Source organism: Ranitomeya imitator, chromosome 5 (assembly GCF_032444005.1).
Source record: "Ranitomeya imitator isolate aRanImi1 chromosome 5, aRanImi1.pri, whole genome shotgun sequence".
NCBI lineage: Eukaryota > Metazoa > Chordata > Amphibia > Anura > Dendrobatidae > Ranitomeya > Ranitomeya imitator.
Genome location: NC_091286.1, coordinates 389,314,097 through 389,337,130, shown reverse-complemented (window position 1 = coordinate 389,337,130; position 23,034 = coordinate 389,314,097). Strand labels below are relative to the sequence as shown.

General features: G+C 40.1%; 2 protein-coding genes across 2 annotated transcripts in view; one reads left to right on the top strand and one right to left on the bottom strand.

The window, feature by feature from the left end:
- Nucleotides 1-23,034, top strand: part of MCPH1 (microcephalin 1) — a 502,356-nt gene that overhangs the window by 251,952 nt on the left and 227,370 nt on the right. The window lies entirely within an intron of this gene.
- ANGPT2 (angiopoietin 2) overlaps nucleotides 6,674-23,034 on the bottom strand; it is a 43,515-nt gene continuing 27,154 nt past the window's right edge. The window contains exons 5-9 of the mRNA XM_069726817.1: nucleotides 17,694-17,824; nucleotides 13,466-13,567; nucleotides 11,457-11,623; nucleotides 8,398-8,528; nucleotides 6,674-7,271 (exon numbers count right to left, since the gene is read on the bottom strand). Of these exons, the coding sequence (XP_069582918.1) occupies nucleotides 7,099-7,271; nucleotides 8,398-8,528; nucleotides 11,457-11,623; nucleotides 13,466-13,567; nucleotides 17,694-17,824 (704 nt within the window). The 3' untranslated portion in view covers nucleotides 6,674-7,098. The remainder of the gene's footprint in view (nucleotides 7,272-8,397; nucleotides 8,529-11,456; nucleotides 11,624-13,465; nucleotides 13,568-17,693; nucleotides 17,825-23,034) is intronic.

Here is a 23,034-nt window from a genome sequence, read left to right as displayed (position 1 = left end):
ATATATATATATATATATATATATATATATATATATATATATATATATATATATATATACCGTCATGGCCAAAAGTATTGACACCCCTGCAATTCTGTCAGATAATACTCATTTTCTTCCTGAAAATGATTGCAAACACAAATTCTTTGGTATTATTATCTTCATTTAATTTGTCTTAAATGAAAAAACACAAAAGAGAATGAAGCAAAAATCAAAACATTGATCATTTCACACAAAATTCCAAAAATGGGCCAGACAAAAGTATTGGCACCCTCAGCCTAATACTTGGTTGCAAAACCTTTAGCCAAAATAACTGCAACCAACCGCTTCCGGTAACCATCAATGAGTTTCTTCCAATGCTCTGCTGGAATTTTAGACCATTCTTCTTTGGCAAACTGCTCCAGGTCCCTGATATTTGAAGGGTGCCTTCTCCAAACTGCCATTTTTAGATCTCTCCACAAGTGTTCTATGGGATTCAGGTCTGGACTCATTGCTGGCCACCTTAGAAGTCTCCAGTGCTTTCTCTCAAACCATTTTCTAGTGCATTTTGAAGTGTGTTTTGGGTCATTGTCCTGCTGGAAGACCCATGACCTCTGAGGGAGACCCAGCTTTCTCACACTGGGCCCTAAATTATGCTGCAAAATTTGTAGGTAGTCTTCAGACTTCATAATGCCATGCACACGGTCAAGCAGTCCAGTGCCAGAGGCAGCAAAGCAACCCCAAAACATCAGGGAACCTCCGCCATGTTTGACTGTAGGGACCGTGTTCTTTTCTTTGAATGCCTCTTTTTTTCTCCTGTAAACTCTATGTTGATGCCTTTGCCCAAAAAGCTCTACTTTTGTCTCATCTGACCAGAGAACATTCTTCCAAAACGTTTTAGGCTTTTTCAGGTAAGTTTTGGCAAACTCCAGCCTGGGTTTTTTATGTCTCGGGGTAAGAAGTGGGGTCTTCCTGGATCTTCTACCGTACAGTCCCTTTTCATTCAGACGCTGACTTATAGTACGGGTTGACACTTTTGTACCCTCGCACTGCAGGGCAGCTTGAACTTGTTTGGATGTTAGTTGAGGTTCTTTATCCAACATCCGCACAATCTTGCGTTGAAATCTCTTGTCAATTTTTCTTTTCCGTCCACATCTAGGGAGGTTAGCCACAGTGCCATGGGCTTTAAACTTCTCGATGACACTCCGCACGGTAGACACAGGAACATTCAGGTCTTTGGAGATGGACTTGTAGCCTTGAGATTGCTCATGCTTCCTCACAATTTGGTTTCTCAAGTCCTCAGACAGTTCTTTGGTCTTCTTTCTTTTCTCCATGCTCAATATGGTACACACAAGGACACAGGACAGAAGTTGAGTCAACTTTAATCCATGTCAACTGGCTGCAAGTGTGATTTAGTTATTGCCAACACCTCTTAGGTGCCACAGGTAAGTTACAGGTGCTGTTAATTACACAAATTAGAGAAGCATCACATGATTTTTTGAACAGTGCCAATACTTTTGTCCACCCCCTTTTTTATGTTTGGTGTGGAATTATATCCAATTTGGCTTTAGGACAATTCTTTTTGTGTTTTTTCATTTAAGATAAATTAAATGAAGATAATAATACCAAAGAATTTGTGTTTGAAATCATTTTCAGGAAGAAAATGAGTATTATTGTGGGGCAAAAAAGTATTTAGTCAGTCAGCAATAGTGCAAGTTCCACCACTTAAAAAGATGAGAGGCGTCTGTAATTTACATCATATGTAGACCTCAACTATGGGAGACAAACTGAGAAAAAAAAATCCAGAAAATCACATTGTCTGTTTTTTTAACATTTTATTTGCATATTATGGTGGAAAATAAGTATTTGGTCAGAAACAAAATTTCATCTCAATACTTTGTAATATATCCTTTGTTGGCAATAACAGAGGTCAAACATTTTCTGTAAGTCTTCACAAGGTTGCCACACACTGTTGTTGGTATGTTGGCCCATTCCTCCATGCAGATCTCCTCTAGAGCAGTGATGTTTTTGGCTTTTCGCTTGGCAACACGGACTTTCAACTCCCTCCAAAGGTTTTCTATAGGGTTGAGATCTGGAGACTGGCTAGGCCACTCCAGGACCTTGAAATGCTTCTTACGAAGCCTCTCCTTCGTTGCCCTGGCGGTGTGCTTTGGATCATTGTCATGTTGAAAGACCCAGCCACGTTTCATCTTCAATGCCCTTGCTGATGGAAGGAGGTTTGCACTCAAAATCTCACGATACATGGCCCCATTCATTCTTTCATGTACACGGATCAGTCGTCCTGGCCCCTTTGCAGAGAAACAGCCCCAAAGCATGATGTTTCCACCACCATGCTTTACAGTAGGTATGGTGTTTGATGGATGCAACTCAGTATTCTTTTTCCTCCAAACGACAAGTTGTGTTTCTACCAAACAGTTCCAGTTTGGTTTCATCAGACCATAGGACATTCTCCCAAAACTCCTCTAGATCATCCAAATGCTCTCTAGCAAACTTCAGACGGGCCCGGACATGTACTGGCTTAAGCAGTGGGACACGTCTGGCACTGCAGGATCTGAGTCCATGGTGGCGTAGTGTGTTACTTATGGTAGGCCTTGTTACATTGGTCCCAGCTCTCTGCAGTTCATTCACTAGGTCGCCCCGCGTGGTTCTGGGATTTTTGCTCACCGTTCTTGTGATCATTCTGACCCCACGGGGTGGGATTTTGCGTGGAGCCCCAGATCGAGGGAGATTATCAGTGGTCTTGTATGTCTTCCATTTTCTAATTATTGCTCCCACTGTTGATTTCTTAACTCCAAGCTTGTTGGCTATTGCAGATTCAGTCTTCCCAGCCTGGTGCAGGGCTACAATTTTGTTTCTGGTGTCCTTTGACAGCTCTTTGGTCTTCACCATAGTGGAGTTTGGAGTCAGACTGTTTGAGGGTGTGCACAGGTGTCTTTTTATACTGATAACAAGTTTAAATAGGTGCCATTACTACAGGTAATGAGTGGAGGAAAGAGGAGACTCTTAAAGAAGAAGTTACAGGTCTGTGAGAGCCAGAAATCTTGATTGTTTGTTTCTGACCAAATACTTACTTTCCACCATAATATGCAAATAAAATGATATAAAAACAGACAATGTGATTTTCTGGATTTTTTTTTTCTCAGTTTGTCTCCCATAGTTGAGGTCTACCTATGATGTAAATTACAGACGCCTCTCATCTTTTTAAGTGGTGGAACTTGCACTATTGCTGACTGACTAAATACTTTTTTGCCCCACTGTATCTGACAGAATTGCAGGGGTGTCAATACTTTTGGCCATGACTGTATATATTGTACATGTGTCTGGCGTGGGCTTAAATAACCGAGTTCTACAGGCAGTCTAAGATCAGCAAGCTTGGAGAGAGGAGTCTACAGTGGCTTTTTGTGTCTTGTAGAGGACAGACTGATCCTGTGTTCCTCCAGAGCGGGGTGCCATCCGCATAAGTGCGGACTGTGTTGCAGCGTTTGCTTTCTTTGTTATTTTCTATTATAGCCTGAAGGGCTGTGTTTATTTTTGCCCTTGTGTTGGTTTATGCTGCCTTTTAATAAGCCAACCAAGATTTAAAGAGACAGTGTTCCTATTTTTCTACCTCTGCATACCGCCACGTGAGTTGGACTACTACTATGCCCTAACATAACTTCTGTATATGTTACCCTTTCTTACCTTGGTGCTCTTTTATGAGACTTCAAAAGTATATAACATTTTTACAAATACAGCTGAAACTCTCCATTTAACCCCCAGAGATATTTTCATTTTTTGCATTTTTTTATTTTTCGGTCAATATGGCCATGTGATGGCTTGTTTGTTGCGGGACGAGTTGTACTTTCGAAAGGTGCCATGTTGTGCATTTTTCTTATTAATCTATTTGTATTCTTGCCTGAAGAAGAAGCCAACGTGCTCTGAAAGCTTGCAAACATATTTCCTGGTTAGCCAATAAAGGTATCACTCCTAGAATACTTTTGTCATCATTGGGCAGAAAAGGATTCATATCGATTTTTCTGGCTAACCCGGTACCACAATACAATTTGTTATTGTACATCAACATATAATTAAGAAATCTATAGAAACGACTATCAGCAATGCAAAAAAAATCAAACTTTTGATACTGGCAAATTCTATGAAAACCGGAAAATAAATAATTACTCATTTATTGAAGTTGGTCTAAGTTTACAGAAAAAGGATAGTGTTCACAAAGGACATACACTTCATATCAAAATATAAAAAAAAATTATAAAACGCAAATTAAATGTATCTTGCATAGACTAGATATTTTGGAGAAAATTGCTTTAATATGCAGTTGGCTGTAATATAGCAAAGCATTTTTCTACTGCAAGCTGTGAAATTTTGCAAAGTTGAAGAGGTTTTTGTTGTTTAGAAAATAGGGTGTTTGTTTTTTATGTTGTTTTTGAGAAATGCCCATACTTTTGCCCATGAGTCATCCCCAGTATTGCAGCTTATCCCGTTGTACTTTACCAGTCATATGCTATACAGAAGAATGGCACGGATTCTGTATGAAAGACTGGACAGATACTTTATAATTTTCTAATTATGTAGGCTTTCAAATTGTTATAATTAGTACAGAGAGTTAGAGGGGTGTTTTTAGGTTCCTAAATTGCTTTAATTAGTTGGACAGCATGAAAATAAGCAAGTTTGCGATTGACTTTCTTTTTCTATCTACTGCCATTCTTTCTGTAATGAAAGATGTATTCTTTTATAGTGTACAGATAGTTTACATGAAGCCCAGCCGTCAAGTGCCTGATTGGAAAGTGGGCAGTAGTTACAATCCAGGATGGGGTTAACTCTTATCATTCCAGTCAACTCTCTATACCAATGTTCCCCAACGCCGGTCCTCAAGATCCACCAACAGGTCATGTTTTCAGGATTTCCTTGGTATAGCCCAGGTGATAATTGCATCACCTTCACAGGCAATAATTCCATCATCTGTGAAATACTAAGGAAATCCTGAAAACATGACCTGTTGGTGGCTCTTGAGGACTGGAGTTGGGGGGAACACTGCTCTATACAGCAAATAGTTTCTCACCTCCCTCCTGTTTTTCTCATCTTCTGAAGAGATGGTTATAGATCAGCAGCCCGGAAGCTTTCACTGCAGGTCCTCCTAAACAAGGCTCTCTGCTCTTAAGGTACCGTCACACTAGACGATATCGCTAGCGATCCGTGACGTTGCAGCGTCCTCACTAGCGATATCGTCCAGTGTGACAGGCAGCAGCGATCAGGCCCCTGCTGGGAGATCGCTGGTCGGGGAAGAAAGTCCAGAACTTTATTTCGTCGCTGGATCTCCCGCTGACATCGCTGAATCGGCGTGTGTGACACCGATTCAGCGATGTCTTTGCTGGTAACCAGGGTAAACATCGGGTAACTAAGCGCAGGGCCGCGCTTAGTAACCCGATGTTTACCCTGGTTACCATCCTAAAAGTAAAAAAACAAACAGTACATACTTACCTACAGCCGTCTGTCCTCCAGCGCTGTGCTCTGCTCTCCTCCTGCTCTGGCTGTGAGCGTCGGTCAAGCCGGAAAGCAGAGTGGTGACGTCACCGCTCTGCTTTCTGGCTGCCCGGAGCTCACAGCCAGACCAGAGAAGCAGAGCGCCGAGGACAGACAGCAGAAGGTAAGTATGTAGCGTTTGTTTTTTTACTTTTTAGGATGGTAACCAGGGTAAACATCGGGTTACTAAGCGCGGCCCTGCGCTTAGTTACCCGATGTTTACCCTGGTTACCGGGGACCTCGGGATCGTTGGTCGCTGGAGAGCGGTCTGTGTGACAGCTCTCCAGCGACCAAACAGCGACGCTGCAGCGATCCGGATCGTTGTCGGTATCGCTGCAGCGTCGCTATGTGTGACGGTACCTTTACTGTCTGGAGCTGTGTACTTGTTTAAATGCTTTCTTATCTCTATGTGTAAGTCTAGGGATAACCATGTAGACTCCGAACAAACTAATGATAGCTGAAGGTGTAATAGCAGAACTTGTGCTGGGGTTTATAGTTCTACTAATACTGCATTTCTATTCACCAAAGCTGTTAAGAAGGAGAGCCCGCCCTGCTAGAAACCAAGAAGTAAGTAGACTGTATTGCTCGGAACTGCTCTAGAGCGAGCTTGAGAATACTTTCTTAATATAGGTGGTTATAACATTCAGAATCATTTTTTGACTAGACTTTGCTTAATCTGCTACTCTGGCTATAACTAGTTTGTGTGAAGTTGTTTTTTTCTCCCCAATCGCTGATGTTTTTTATAGAATTGTAAAATAATCCAAATAAAACCTTCCTATACGCAGATACAATGTAGCAGGTCATGCTGAAGTCAAATGACTTTTTACTGACTTCCCCCAATCTCATGAAACCGTAGCTGCACACATTAGCCATATTTGACTCTATAAACAGAAGTAATCTTTCTCTTTTGTGAATTCTACTCTTGTGCATATGTAAATATAATCTCATCTACTATATCGGTAATGTTTGTTCATGAGTTTACTTCTGCGTTATGCAGGTCACACAAACCATTCAGTCTTTGCGAGAAGTCAAGATTCATTGGCAATTTGAATCGTACCTCGATTACATGTGGAATTTGCATGTTTGCTTTTTTAACCATTAAGTAATGGGATTACCTACAATTATCTAAAATATGTAAACAAGTCATAAAATATAATCTGGGCTACTCTTATTTATATGCTTAACACATTATCAAAATCTGTATACAGTTAATTTACAGTCATATGTACACCACATAATACAAAATATCATACAAAGTGGTTTGCAGGTAGGCTGCCATGAAGACTGCAAGTATGTGTCTGCAGAGAGGCACAACTTTGGGTTTCTGTATACTTCACAGTTCCAGTTATTTACATCCAAATAAATGTTGATCACAGCAGAAAGTTTCTCACAGGCCGTGTCAAAGCTGCCTTGAAGTCTTATAGATATGGTTTTTAATAATTCTTCCCTTTAGTAAAGTAGTCCACTTTCTGGAGTATTGCTTCTCGATTTCCAATCAACATGGCGGCAGGTATGACTTTTTAATCATGTTTTAATGTTTATTGATCTTGCAAATGTTTCCATATTGGAAGGAACATTTTAGTTTTGTATTTGAAAGTCAACTGGTCGGATCATCATTGTTGTCGCTTTCAGAGAATACCCCGATCCTTTCCAGTAGTACCATTTGATTCCATTAAACTTATTTGTATTCTGCCCCAATGAGTAATACATCCCATTCAAGTTAGAAGGACCACAGGCATCAAACCACCAACCTGGAAGAAAGGACACCAAACATTTTAGTTTAACTCCATAGTTCATTGGCTAAGTAGCCTATAACTTGTTAATTAAAGATTGTAATCAAATTTGTCTTAAGAATTGAAAACCTATTTTCTTAAACGTGGAACTATTGACACTTCACCCAAAAAGCTTTTTCAGGCAAATAAAAAAAATCTCTTGCTGCAGTTGCACAGGTAGAAGTCTACTTCAGAGTTACCGTGTGCCAACATTCAAACCTCTTTGTGGAGGTTCAAGGTAAATTTGAGAGGTAGTCCCTTAGATTCCACTCATCAAAGTAACCAGTGCCAACCCGACCAGGTGCAGTATGAATGCTATGGCAATTTTTCTATGAGTCTTTTCAATTGAATAAACTCATCAGATGAGCAGTGATGAGTTTAGCAAAAGGGTTCATGCTGCTCTAGTCCATCGTCCATCCACAGCCCTGCATCTTGGGGCACGTCTTTGTTTTGGCTAAGCTTCATGCGATGTCATGACATGCATCGCGCCATAACGATGCCACTGAGCATAATAAACGCCAGAGGCCCCCAGAATGCTGGCCACAGGAGTGAAGACTGCACTGGTCCAGCTAAAACGGGGACAGACTAGACATCGGACTAGCGAAGTACTAATTTTTTTGCTTCACTTTAGCATTGACACATTTTAGCATTTGTAAGCAATTTATTTTAATTTACTACAGCAGATTACTATAAACTATAGTATATAGAAAAAGTTATAGACTTGCTTGAAAATTAAGTAAATGGGACCTAAATTGGATTAGAAAAACTATTTTAGGCAGGGATGACGCAGCCCCAAAAAAACACACAATTCTAATGCAACCTCACTGTTTCTTTATAGGAAAGCAAGGTCCCAACCTATGACTGATTGCTATGAGGTTGTTTACCAAAGTCTTTTGTTTTGTTTTTTCGTTTTTTTGCTTGGTTTTTTTGTTTTTTTAACAAATCTACAACCAAACTTGTCTTGTAATCCCAGCACAAAAGAGAGATTCTGATTTCACAGTTCAGAGGCAGACGCAACATTTCGGCCATCTCAAGTTCCAAGCAAATAGCAGTGTGCAAATGCCAGTAAAAATAGGAAGACCATAAAATTGAAAACCGTTCCTACCTCCTGTCGCCATTTGTGAGCACTTGCAGATACATTTGTCATTGTCTGCATCCTTTGTGCTAAACTCATTTCCTGGTTGGCTTATACTGTTTATTTTGCCCGCTGTCCCAGTATATCCTTTGAGGTGAATCCTGCGGTAATTGAAAATGGAAAGAGAATTGATGTTGGAAGTAAAGTGTTTTGCTGGTTCACATTAATGGAAAAATATATCACCATGTATACAGAAAAGCTTTCCTTGTCTGGCTTCATATTGAATATGTTGGTTCCTGTATTCTCGTTTCTTCCAACTGTTGGATATTGCTTTGTGTTATAAATGTGTATTATTATCCTTGACTGAAAGGCTTTTCGCGTTTACTATTTACACTATACTCTCACAGACAGATCATCAAAAGTAACGTTACATCAAGTGTAAACTTGTCCATGAACATAAATGTAGAAACAAGCTGGTCCTCAGAAACATAAAGTATCTGAGCTATTTATAGAGCCTCCATCCATGATCTATCACATATTTGCTTATTTTTCGAGAGGAAATGCCGTCTTAGCAGCCTAATCTTTGGCATTTACTTGGAAGCTGTGCTATTGGCTGACTGTAATGACCCAACGCTGTCCTTTGCTCCCAAAAGCATTTGAGTGTCTGATGTTAAAAAATATATATATATATATATATATATATATATATATATATATAGTTCTAACTAGCACCAAATGACAAAGATTTATTTTTGACTGAAGATAGTAAGTGCTGAATGAGAAGATTATTAATAGTTTTTTTCCTATTTTCCTCCCAAAAATTTGGGGGGTGTCTTATAATCCGCAAAATACAGTACACACATGGAAAGAAATGTTTATACCTTTCTTTTAAAGTAAGAAAAACCCACAGTGGTCCCTAAAATAATTGAAACTGGCAAAAGTATTTTTCACTTTAAATTTACTGAATATCAACTAATGAACATTAGACATTACTTTATAATTGTGGTTCAAACAGAAGATCTAAAAAAAAAAACTTAACGTATATACTGGAGTATAAGCTGACCCAAGTATAAGCCGAGACACCTAATTTTGCCACGGAAAACTGGGTAAGCTTATTGACTCGAGTATAAGCCGGGTATGCATTGTCCCCTCATCCCTGTCCTGCTCTGTGTGGCTCCCCCCATCCTGTCCTGCTCTGTGTGGCTTCTCCGGTCCCCTCATTGTATGCGTGGCTCCCCCGTTCCCCTCGTATGCGTGGCTCCCCCTTCCTCTCCTATCATATGTGTGGCTCCCCCATCATATGCGTGGCTCCCCCGTCCTGCCCCATCATATGTGTGGCTCCCCCTTCTTCCCCCATCATATGCATGGCTCCCCTGTCATATGCATGGCTCCCCCGTCCTCCCCCCATAATATGCGTGGCTCCCCCATTATATGTGTGTCTTTTCCAGTCCCCTCGTATGTGTGGCTCCCCCGTCTTCCCCATCATACTCGCCCTCCTCGGTCTGTTGCTGCAATCTCCGTTGTACCGACGCTGCACTGGCAGCTCTCCTGTGCTGAGTGGTCATGTGGTACCGCTCATTAAGGCAATGAATATGCGCTCCATGCCTATGGGAGTGGAGACACGTCCATATTCATCACCTTAGTGAGCGGTACCACGTGACTCCTGCCGCTGCTCTGCCGCTCCCCTCCCCTGCTGACTTTCTGGGGCAATGACTCGTGTATAAGCCGAGAGGGGCATTTTCAGCACAAAAAATGTGCTGAAAATGTCAGCTTATACACGAGTATATACAGTAACTAAAATCCCCATAAGTATGTCTTTGGAGTGTGGGAGGAGACCAGACAACTCAGAAGAAATCTAGCAAACACGGGGAGAACATACAAACTCCTTGCAGATGTTGTCCATGGTGAGATTTGAACCCAGGACCCCAGTGCTGCAAGGTTAACTATTGATCCACCGTGCTGCCCTAATGTTGTCCAGAACAGTTTCTAATCTGTCTATACAATGTCATCAATACAAGATTGTCTATCAACTGGCACCTCTGCTCTGGCAGTAAGTGAATGGGGTTAAAGAATCGTATATGCAGCGGCCAATTAAAGAGAACCCAAAATGGTAGGTGAGCTAAGCCCACCGGCATCAGGGGCTTATCTACAGCATCCTGGAATTCTGTAGATAAGCCCCCGATGTATCCTGAAAGATGAGAAATAAAGGTAAGATTATACTCACGCGGGTGGTCTGATCCGATGGGCATCACGGTCCAGTCCGGCACATCCCATCTTCTTACAATGAAGTCTTCTTCTTGTCTTCACGCTGCGGCTCCGGCGCTGGCGTACTTTGTCTGCCCTGTTGAGGGCAGAGCAAAGTACTGCACTGCGCAGGCGCTGGGCCTCTCTGACCTCTCCCGGCACCTGCGCACTGCAGTACTTTGCTCTGCCCTCAACAGGGCAGACAAAGTGCGCCGAAGCTGCAGCTTGAAGACAAGAAGAAGACGTCATAGTAAGAAGATGGGAGGCCCCGGACCGCGACGCCCATCGGACCGGACCGCAGCGGGACTGCCCCTGGGTGAATATAATCTAACCTATTTTTCTCATCTTTGAGGATACATTGGGGGATTTTCTACAGATTACAGAATGCTGTAGATAAGCCCCTGATGCCGGTGGGCTTAGCTCATCTTCCATTTTGGGGGTGACTGGTTCCCTTTAACAAAGTATAGGTCTGGCATGTTACGCCCCATGCTTAGCTTATAACGAACTGCTGCCGAAACAGATTTCAGATGATCACTGATCATATTTGCCTTCACTCCCAAATCTCCACTTTCATATTGAAGACACATTTGATGGATAGATCATCTATCATTAAGCTTTAGACAATCTCTTTAATGCCATATTGCTTTAATATATGATTTGGTAATGATATATGCAGTAGTTACTATTTTTTACGGTATGTTGTGTAGATCTGTATGTGGTCTATTTATTTTACTTGTGTGGCAGCACAAGCTGCTAATTATTTAGACAAGTACTTTCTATTCTATGGCATACATGTTATCTCATTTTACCTACTACCTTTTCTACCATCTCTTACAGATTCTCACCTGTATTTCTGGGCCTCCGTTCCTAAATAAAACTGGTCGTAGAGTGAATAGGCTTCATTTCCCTCCCAGTCTTTAAGCTGAATCTTGAGAACATAGCGCTGTAGATTTGTTAGTTGGGAGACGAGCTCATTGCCCAACCAGTATTCTCCAGATGGGTCACCAAATCCCTAGGAAATAATTATCATTTCATAAAGAACTATTAATATCTTCAGCAAAAAATAAAACAAAAGTTTGTGCTTAATAGGTGTCCAAAACTAAACAGCAGTTTTTGAGTTGTCTTGGCTTTATCGTTTTCAAACCGTGTAAAACATACATAAACGTTAGTTTATGGAAAAAGTAATTGTCAGACAGTGGACAATCTTTTATTTTACTGAGCAAAGGTTTTTTTTTTTAAAGTAAATCAACTTATACATTAATAATAAACCGGCATAGATTTGCATGGATAGTGCAGGATAATCTACATATTCCAATAACTAAACAGTCTAGCAGACATCTTGCAGCAAACAATGGACTTAATTTCCCTGTGATTTCTTTAGATAGCCAAGGAGATGGGGCTTGGCCAAGAGGGTGGGGCTTAACATGATTTCTAATGCTGACAGAAAAGTGGGGCGGTGTTTTGCTGCAACTAATTGCCTTACAGATGCTGAAAATACAGGAATATGCAGAAAGGGAAAATGACTGTATAATTATATACAATACTTTTAGATTGTAGAAGGAGATCAAGGGAGGAGTTGTTGAGAGCTATTTATATGTTTTGCAGGGTTTTTTAATAGATGTTAAAGGAATTGTCTACCTCTGGTCCAATTTTTTTTAATAGTAATTGGTGCTAAATATCTTTTTTGGAATTGGGTTTCAATCAAAATTTTGCACTGTTTGCCTTTTATAGCCTATGTGTTGTACAGTTTATTGCTAGATGCAGAATAAGTTAACAAAAAATCCATTAGTGAACCCATTTCAAGGCTGGACATACACATTACATTAACAAGAAACGAGAACAGAAAGAATGCAGCACTCACCCGCGATCTTCATGAAAAGTAGTGAGTCCTTTATTCAGCGTAACAAGCCATACAGGACATAACGCGGCATCGGCAGGAGAGTATTAGGGAGCGGGAGTGAGGAGAGACCGGACGACGGCTGTTTTGCACTACGGCACTTCCCGTAGAAGCGCCGTAGCGCGAAACGGCCGTCGTCCGGTCTCTCCTCACTCCCGCTCCCTAATACTCTCCTGCCGATGCCGCGTTATGTCCTGTATGGCTTGTTACGCTGAATAAAGGACTCACTACTTTTCATGAAGATCGCGGGTGAGTGCTGCATTTTTTCTGTTCTCGTTTCTTGTTATTGGACTATATCTTGGATATGCATTTCACCTCCCTTCGTTCATGCGGAAACCTAGTTCATCCTGCCTTAATTGATCACATTTGCTGAGTCTCCAGCGCTGGTCAGCTTGTTCAGTGCCGGTCACCCTTCTATGCTTATTGGAGAGGTGAATACACATTACATCGTTGTCGGCCGAACGTTGCTTCGAGCAATCGTTCAGCTGACAGCCATCTTAACCGACTCTACATACATAGGAGTGCTCCTTTGTTTTTTGTGAGAAACCTGCCGATTTACCTCAGGGAAACAATGCGAACAGCAGTCCAAAATCGGACATCCGTTAACATCTTCCCCAACCATCAGTTGTCCGGTGCCCCATGCACATTAGACGGCCAGCCAAACTCATTGGTATAGAGGGGTTGTTGGTCTAATGTGTGAAAGGGCTTAAAAGTCTGACTGGAGAGTTTGTAACTCTTTTTCTGAGCTCCTTTCATCTGATTTATGACCACATGCTATAACAAAGTTGAAGGGCACAAAGAGCCTGTAAAATACAAACTTTTGCAACATTTTTGATGGAACCCAATTGCAAAATTGATTTTTAGCCACAAATATGTGCACTTAAAATGAAAATATAGATAGAATTACTTTGTCCCCATTGACCACCCCAAGCCAAAAAGAATTGTCTTTCTCGTTACCTTTTTATATTCTTTCCATGTTCTGTGGAAATCCACACTGCCATCAAAGCGTTTTTGAATAACAGTCCAACCACCTCCGGCATTTTTCATGTCACAGTATGTCTGTAATAAGAGCATACATGATTTTTTAAAAACTTGTATTACAATCTCATGTAGAATCTAGCATGTGATCCTTTTTTTTTAACTAACCAGCATGCAAAGTGTTAAATGCAGAAAGGAAAATATGAAATGTCTTTCCTTTACAATAATCAAAATATAATAACTGCAATTTTGTATATGTTTACATAGTTCAGTCTGTCCTTCCTGTCTGTATGTTTAATGTGAACATATAGGGCCCAATTCATCATTGCATTATTTTTTGTTATTGATGGTTTTCACCTATTTTTCATCTTCCTCTTCCAGGTGAATTACTAATTGTGACTTTTTAAAAAGCGACCTTTTAAAAAAAAAAAAAAAAAAGTGCTCCATTCCAGTTTTGAGTGCTTTTAGGCACCTCTGAAATTTGATGTGCCTATTTTGAGACATTTTACCAGAACATGCAACTTTTCTCCAAAAAATCACATGTAAAAAGTTAGAGACAAAAATAAAAAAAACAAGTCTACGAGTCAGTGAAAAACACAGACAACACATGTATGTCATCCGCGTGCTGTTCGTGTTTAAAGGGACACTGTCACCTGAATTTGGAGGGAACAATCTTCAGCCATGGAGGCGGGGTTTTGGGGTTTTTGATTCACCCTTTCCTTACCCGCTGGCTGCATGCTGGCTGCAATATTGGATTGAAGTTCATTCTCTGTCCTCCATAGTACACGCCTGCGCAAGGCAAGATTGCCTTGTGCAGGCATGTACTACGGAGGACAGAGAATTAACTTCAATCCAATATTGCAGCCAGCGGGTAAGGAAAGGGTGAATCAAAAACCCCGCCTCCATGGCTGAAGATTGTTCCCTCCAAATTCAGGTGACAGTGTCCCTTTAACATTTCAAAGGATAGGAGAGGCTTTGGCACGTATTTGCTTATCAATACGTGAAAAACACTGATGACGCAATGACCAAACACTGATGACACCGGTATCATTTTTTTTTTGCAAAATGAGACCTTAGTGGGCAAATTTCCTTTCTACTGTGCCCCTGCTTGATCTCCACAATAGTAGAGTGCTGGGACATGTCGTCCTCCCCACCGTTCCATTTTTAAGCAGCTTATCGAACTTCTTTGCGTTTCTGATTGATGGTTACAGTTTTGCCTCGTTAATATTTACTATGATTTTATTTTTTTTACCTCTAAGTGCTACACTCTTATCACGGCCCTAACATTTTATTCTTCCCTCCGACTGACACATGGCCTCTCATTTCTTAAGCCTTGCCGGTTAGGAAGCCACCTAAGCAGCTTCGGAAAAAACAAGAGGGAATTCTGGAAACAAAATCAGGCACTTGTCTGGTAGCATCTTATGAATGCAATGTGAATAGCATAAACAATGGAAAATGAAAACAGGATCTCCGTTTCATAGTTTCACTATATGAGTTTGCCCCAGCACACAATGCCATGGGATGCTGATCAAAACATGTTTCTTTTAAAAGAAAAAAATATGACCTCGTTTGCAAATGTTTAATCCATGCTTATTATTTCCATGTTGAAAAAAGTATTTTTAGATTTTTATGACCAAAATAAGTATAGTATTGAAATGCAGCCATAAGGTAATAAACAGAAATGTCACACCCACATGAAAAGTTGACAGCAAATGGATCTATTTTCAACCAGTTGTTTGCACATTTTGGGCCCCATATATTGGATTTGCGCCTGTTTTTTTGATTGTCATTCGTGCCTATTTTTTGTGTGTTAAATTTGCCTTTTTTTTATACGGACCGTATGTCAGTGCAAAAAACAGACATGTCTGTTTTTTTCTGGCAGCGTGGATGACAAGGGCCAATACAAGTGACTGAGTCTGTGAAAAATCGTGTACAGCACACTGATGGCATCTGGATGGCAATTAACATTGCAAAGTGTAGGAGAAGCTTTGTAATTTCTTTATCCATACTGGAAAAACACTGATGACCACACTGATGGTATAAAAGGAACCACTATTGGAAAATGCTGATGACACTGGTACGAGTTTTTCACATACGTGTTTTATACGGATGTGTGACAGAGGCCTTAGAGTCCGTTTTATGAGTTCACCTGTTGTCATTGTGGCTAAAGTTTGGGGTTCCCAGATGTTTTCGAGCGAGTCATAAATTGCAACTTTTTAGAAAGTCGCAAAATTTGACGCACATAACGAAAGTCAATTATTTTAGTGCAAATTTTGAATTTTTTTTTTTTAAAAAACACGCCACTTTCTGTGCTAAAAAGTGACAAAAGACAGACCATTTTTACTCCAAATTCATGACCATGTGATCATTTAAACAACCCCCCACCCCCCCCCCCCCAAAAAAAAAGAATAAAGTTCTCAAATACTAGAAGATAAAAAAGAAAAGTGAATAAAAAATAAATAAAAGCAAATGATGAATCTAGGCCAAGTCATCCAAAGTACCGTATATGTAGCTGTATACTTTTGGATAATTTATACTTAGTAATTTACCGTAATTTGAAACACTAAAATAGACACTTGTGAGATCAGGTCAATTCATGATTTTAATCTCACAAATCATGAAGAAATTTTTCTTTCTTCAGCACTTGCCAGTATTGAAAATTGCCATGGAAAATGGGCATGATTATAACAGTTTGGGCATGACCTGCAAGTTTGAGCCATATTTACTGAGAGGCTGAAGGCTCATATACTGGTGCAAATGCACCCCTTAGTAGATTTGGAACAAATGACATCTTGTTCTTTTAGGCGACTGAAAGACATGCTGGTCCTCAAATCATGGTTTGTTTTTTTTTCACTTGGGTTTTTCCTTTGTTGTTTTTTCTTGGCTCAAAATGAATATTGATGATGTTTCTTTTTTTTAAATAAAGTCCCACATCTTGCGTGTGAGCTCTTATAAAGTAAAATAAGCAATTTTTTTATTATTATTATAATAAGACAAATCATTAATACTTTAAATTTTGAATGTATAGTATAGAAAACAAATCTGGAACCTTTGTCAAGTGTTGAAGGAAGCATTGAATAAATGAGTCATCAGTTTTCCTAAAACCTTAAGCTGCAGAGGTGTTAAATGACTTGCAGATGCACATCAAAATAGTTGTTCCCAGGGGAGCAACTGTTGGAGAAAGTAAGTCTGCTGAGGGGCACTTAAGAGCTCTTTGATTTTATAGTAAGCCTCCTTACCTTGACAAGCCAGAGCTGGTATGTCTCTCTCCATAAGGAGAAACGATACCCCTTAGACCCCAGTCCAGAGCCTCTCACCTAGCCAAATTAGTTCTCATGCTTCGCACTGACGAGGGCCAACAGCCCGAAACACCGTGTCTACGAATTGAGATACTAATTTGGCTTTTATCTTAAGTCATATTGCACGACTCATTAAAGAGTTGATTGTGACTTGTAGGATCGCTACTTCCAACAGGTGGCGCTATAGAGTTAAGTCCTCTTTAAGTCCTCAGAAGAGGCAATTTGCAAATTATAGTACTAATAAGGAACTGAACCTTTCTTTTACTCTACAGTGAAAATATTCCAAAGTAGCTGGTATCTGGACTCCAGACTGTGTCCATGGAGAGTCATTCCATGACCAAAGTCCTTTCTTGAAACGCTTGTTTTGGTATTGCCATTACTAATCACAAGACATGCAAATTGCCTCTTCTGAGAAAAAGAGGACTTAAACTCTATAGCGCCACCTATTGGAAGCTACTTCCAATAGGTGGCGCTATAGAGTTTAAGTCCTCTTTTTCTCAGAAGAGGCAATTTGCATATTTAATTTCCCAGAGGAGCGTTGCATGGCGAATAAGCCTCCTTACCTTGACAAGCCAGAAATGGTATGTCACTCTCCACAAGGAGAAACGATACCCCTTAGACACTAATCACAAGACATACACTTATCATTAATGATCGTGAAGTAGGGAAACTCTTTATGAAGAAATGTTGGTGACTTTTAGAGTACCTCCACAAGGCCACCATAGATCAAACATGACTAGCAAGAATTTATACATATTTAATTTTGTACAACATTCATCTACAAGCATTGTGCATGTTGGAATTCAGTATGTTTGTAGAGAATCGGAAATTCTATAGCTTAAAAAACAGACCAATCATGAGTGACTATTTACAGACCGCTGTTTGACGACTGCTTGTTATTTGCTTACCTTGACCTGCTCAGTGGTATTTGCTATCATCAATGTATAAATGCCATTTGAAGTCAACCCCGATTTATAGGCTTCAGCACAGTCTTTGAATGTTATTTGCTCTTCTTTGGCAACAAATGACAATCTCGATGCTAAAATTAAATTGAAACAGAGACTTATGGTATATAAATCAGCAACAATATGAACTGTCTTACATATGTACCAGTGGCTATAGATTGGATGCGGCAACATTATTAATTTGGTTGGGACTCTAACAAAGCCTTTTCGTCTAGCTGGTATATCTGGGTATTCAAACCATAGTTAAATTGAGTTTATAACCACAAAATGACTGTTCAAACCAAGCACAGTCGCTCAGTGCATCCTTGGCTTGGACAAAGAAATCAGTGCACCTTTCCACTGTCTTATTTTCCATCTATCTCTGGAAAATGTGAAAAAGAAAACATTAAACTATAATTTTAGTCGATTATAATAAAGCCACATTAACAATTAGTCACAATAGCAATGGCAAATTTGACCAACAATAAGGTCATAAGTCATTTTATTTTTTTTTCCATATTTTTCCTCCCTTCTCCCTCTGAGAAGGTGCAGCAAACTGCCCCCACATCAGGTTGCGCGGAGCACTTGTGCTTGGTTTGAACAGTCATTTTGTGCTGACAGACACCCTTTTAAAAGGACTCTGTTAGCACTGAACAGTTCAAAACAAGTACAGGTACTTGATGCATTATGGCCAAAAGTTTAAGGGCACCTTTCCACTTGCTTGTTTTCCGTTTATCTCCACCCTTCTCTGGCTTTATGAAGCCAGAGCTGTCAATCAAAGAAGAGGGGGGTGGAGATTGAGGGAAAGGGGAAAACAAGCAGATGAGAAGGTGTTTATAAATGATTGTAGCCAGCATGATGCCCCCGACGCCTGTACTTGGCTTGAACAGTCATTCTGTGCTGACAGGCAAATACCAAGCTAAATACTGATCTCCGCTAAGAGCTTGAGAAAAAGTAAGATGTCTAGCAAGATGCCCAGGTTCCACCACACAGAGTAGACCACAGTGGAAGAAACACTCTCATTAAAGTTTTTATCATCTTAATATATTGCAGTTATCATATTATATAGCACTGTGCACTTACAATTGCTCATTTTGCCCTTATACCCAATTCATTCTCCTGTTTTCCACTATGTCTATTACATCACGTGAGTATAAACTAACTAGCTGAATCCTTCTAAGCTCTATGTGGAAACAGGAGGTCAATTTTCTCTGTACAAGTCATGACTCCCTGCAAAAGTGTATGGCAGATGGTGCAGCTGGGTCAGGAATTGAAGAGGGGAATGATAAATGCAGGGACAAGATACTTCCTGTTTCTACATAGAGAAGAGAAAAGAGAATAATTAACTGGGTGGAAAGACAAAATGAGCAATTGTAAGTGCACAGTGCTGTATAATATGATTGCAATATATTAAGAGGATAAAACTGATGGGGGGTGCTTCTTGAACAATTTAGGCCATCTTCTCTCTGCTTACTCTAGTTGTAAACGTCATAAATATAAGGCCAATATAATCTACTTACATGTATTTTTATCTAAGATCTTAAGAGGCTTTTAGATTTTTATGTTAAAAACATTTTACTATGAAAATACAGCTTTTATTCTAATATTCACTCAGATTTTGTTTCTAATATTTCGTTTTTAATTTTATCCTTTGCTTTTATGAGACCAATGTACTTGTCGCTCCGTCCTGTCTGACTAATCGCTCCACGTTATTCACTGATATTTATGCTTGTTTGACTGTTAGATAAGTTGCTTGTCTTCATGCATATACGTATATTACTTTTTTTATTATATTTTTTCCCGATACATTTTGGGGTTTTGCAATCCTGTGAAATCTGAAACTAGTATTCTTTGTTATTAGTTTCCTGTTTGAAATAAATATCAATATCTTACAGGGCACCAAGTCAATTTCTAAATTTAATACCCATCTGTTTCTGGAAAGTATTATGTGCTTAAGTTTGTGATCCAAAGTTTAAGAACACTTGAAATAACAGTTTTGTTATTGTGCTAGGCTAATCTTGCTTGGGAACCGTCCAGAAAAACACAACTGCTTGGTCCAAAATTTTGTTTTCATCAGACAATTTTTTTTTTCACTGCTTTCAATTGAAAGCCATTAGTTTCAAAGTAGTTTACAAGGGGATATAGGATGATAAAATGCATGCATGTTTATGTGAGTATGGTGTGCACATGCAAAGTCATTTATTACATGCTTCATTTAATGGGGTTGTAAAATGTAACATTAGCTGTTCTGCTGTTGTAGGCATGGATCCATTTATCACACTATAGAACAATACATAGAAAGTCTTGCTATAGATAAAACATTTATGGACAAAGGAATGGCTGTCTTACAAAGTTTAACACATTTTAAAAAATGTTTAGATACCGTAGTTGACTGTACAATAAGATGGCCATGAGCTCATTCCGCCAACCACTATCTCCTCTGAATCTACTATAAATGTGCTTTTTTCCTGGCAGATAATAGGATGCCATATACCTCTGGCAGCGCATATCTTCTATCTTCTTGTAGATTGTAAGCTTGCGAGCAGGGACCTCACCCCTAATGTCACTGTTTAAATTGTCTTAACTTGTACTGAATTTATTGTCTGTACATGTCCCCGCTTAATTGTAAAGTGCTGCGGAATATGTTGGCGCTATATAAATAAAAAAATTTTATTATCTGAACAAAGGCTTAGTACATCGAATTTGAACATGCCCAATACGTCTTCATGCTGTTTCTATACACTTTAGATTGTTAGTTAATCAAGCCCAACTAATAGGACAAATGGATCCACATCCCTTTTAGTATTATGGTTTAAAGTGCATTTACACTGCACGATTAGCATGGGCATGCATTCCTGTGTACACTAGTTTTACGGTAGTCATGTAGCCTGAACAGGCTGCCAATTACCTGCCCATTGACAGGGTGAAATGATCTTTTGTTTTACACAATAGATCATTGCATTCAGCTGCACATTTTCATGTGTAAAAAGGACTTGTGCTGCCGAGAACAATTGTAGCCTGCGTACATGAATGAAATGTTACAGATTAAAAGCACATCTGAAGCAGGGTTGGCATGGGTATATGGGCGAACAGCAAACATGTCGGTGGTCGCCAAATGCTGCGCATCGCAGTGTTGAATTGGAGTACCAGAGTGCAGGAGGTCAGCAATGCTCGAGAGTTTCATCCAACTGGGTTACAGGTGATTTGCTGCTTTTCTTCATTGCTCTGGCAGTTCAATAACCGTAAAGGCCTCAGAAACTGCTGAGTGAGAACACGCTGAGCTAAGCTGCGGCTATCGCCATAAGTATGAGAATTAGCTTTTTCCCCTCTTACGTGGCCGTATTTTGGTTGTTCAGTGTCGTAGAGGAGCAAAAGCAATTCCCCAAAGAGAAGTTATGTGGTGCATGCCCAGTTGGTTGAAGGGAAACTTTGCATCTTTAGTACCAGGGGGCATAATTTCCATACAGAAAAACACAGAAGAAAAAGAAAACTTATCCCAGAATCGGTGCAGCAGCATCAATTTGAGGAGATACTCGAGTTTAAAACTGAATTCAGTTAAATGTCCCAGCAGTTCTGCTTTGCTGGCAGACACCCATCGATCATGTGATCAAAAGGGTCAAATAGAAGCATTGGCATCGCTAATACTTCCCTAATTGTGTTATGTATTTAACAAAAGTTTATCACCTCTTATGTCTTCACCTTAAAGTCCCAAGTGGGGACAACACCTGCGCCCGCTATGTTGTAGGAGCATTAATAGCATCAATCTAACAAAATGATGCTGGAAACTTGCACCACCCACCATCAAAAAACAGTGGGTAGTTGAGACATGGTTAAAAATTTAGGTCATAGTAAATGATGGATCCACACAGTTGTTCTATTGAGAGTCTGGTGCACTCTTGGTAAAGTGTAACTGTTATTTCAGGAGAACTTGCAGCAGATTTTCTGTTTGCGCCTCTGTCTGCCCTCTTCCCTTTCCATAGAATCCTATAAGCAGTAACTCTCATCTTTTATCTCAATAATATGAAAATGTGTAGTCACTGTAGACAGATCTTACAGATTGTTCACTGTCAATTGATAGATACAATCAGTCCAGGATGAGAAAGACGCAGTTCTCTCTGATAAGATATTTTACAAAGTTGCTTATTTTCATGTGTAATATTGATTTTTGATTTATGAAATAAGAATTAAAACCTCTGTTAAGCTTTAAAGGGAACCTGTCACCCCCCCCCAGGCGTTTTTAACTAAAAGAGCCACCTTGTCCAGCACTAATGCTGCATTCTGTCAAGGTGGCTCTTTGAGTTCGGGTCCCTGCAAACGCTGCAATAATCGCTTTTATAATTTGTCCCGGATACCTTGAAATAGACCCGGGGGCAGGTCTTTTCCCCTGGACAGAAACGCCTCCCAGCCATTACTTAGGGCCTCTGCGCTCCAGGCGCTGCCTCCTCTTCCTTCACTAGCGTCCCTGGCGCCTGCACTGTAAGTTTTTTTCAGGCATGCGCAGTTGCGCTGCCCTTCGAACTTACAGCGCAGGCGCCGGAGACTCTAATGAAGGAAGAGGAGGCGGCGCGCAGAGGCCGTGAGTGACGGCTGGGAGGCAACTCTGTCCGAGGGAAAAGACCTGCCCCCGGGTCTATTTCAAGGTATCAGGGACAAATTATAAAAGCGATTATTGCAGTGTTTGCAGGCACCCGAACTAAAAGAGCCACCTTGACAGAATGCAGGATTAGTGCTGCACAAGGTGGCTCTTTTAGTTAAAAACGCCAGGGGGGAGGGGGGGTGACAGGTTCCCTTTAAAAATGATGGGAAAAATTTACTTTTAACACAACTTTCCCTTTAAAAATAACTTCAGTTATTGGACAAAATATGAATTCTTGACAATAATTTACATATTCCTACTAGTCTAGAAATGTAGATCTGGAAATCTGTATCTAATTTCACATATCTGAAATCTATGTGGATCCATTGTTATTAATTTAATATGTATTTAGTCTTGGACAATCTTTAGATTTTTTCTGTAGGATAGTTAATAAATGTCTATTCACTTGGGGCCCTACAATTAGGGCCTCCACCAATCACTGGAACAAGGTCCTGATCATTTGTTTCTCTTCACTATAGTCCTACATTAATGGAGCTACATGGTCATATATGATGAAGCCACTTTAGATATGACTGCAGTAAGGATAAGCAAAGGATCAGGATCCCCATCATGGTGATCAATGGAGGGTCCATAATTAGTTAGGTGATAAATGTCTTGACCAAAACCCTTTTAAAAATCTTTAAAATGTCTTCACAAACTTGTCATGCC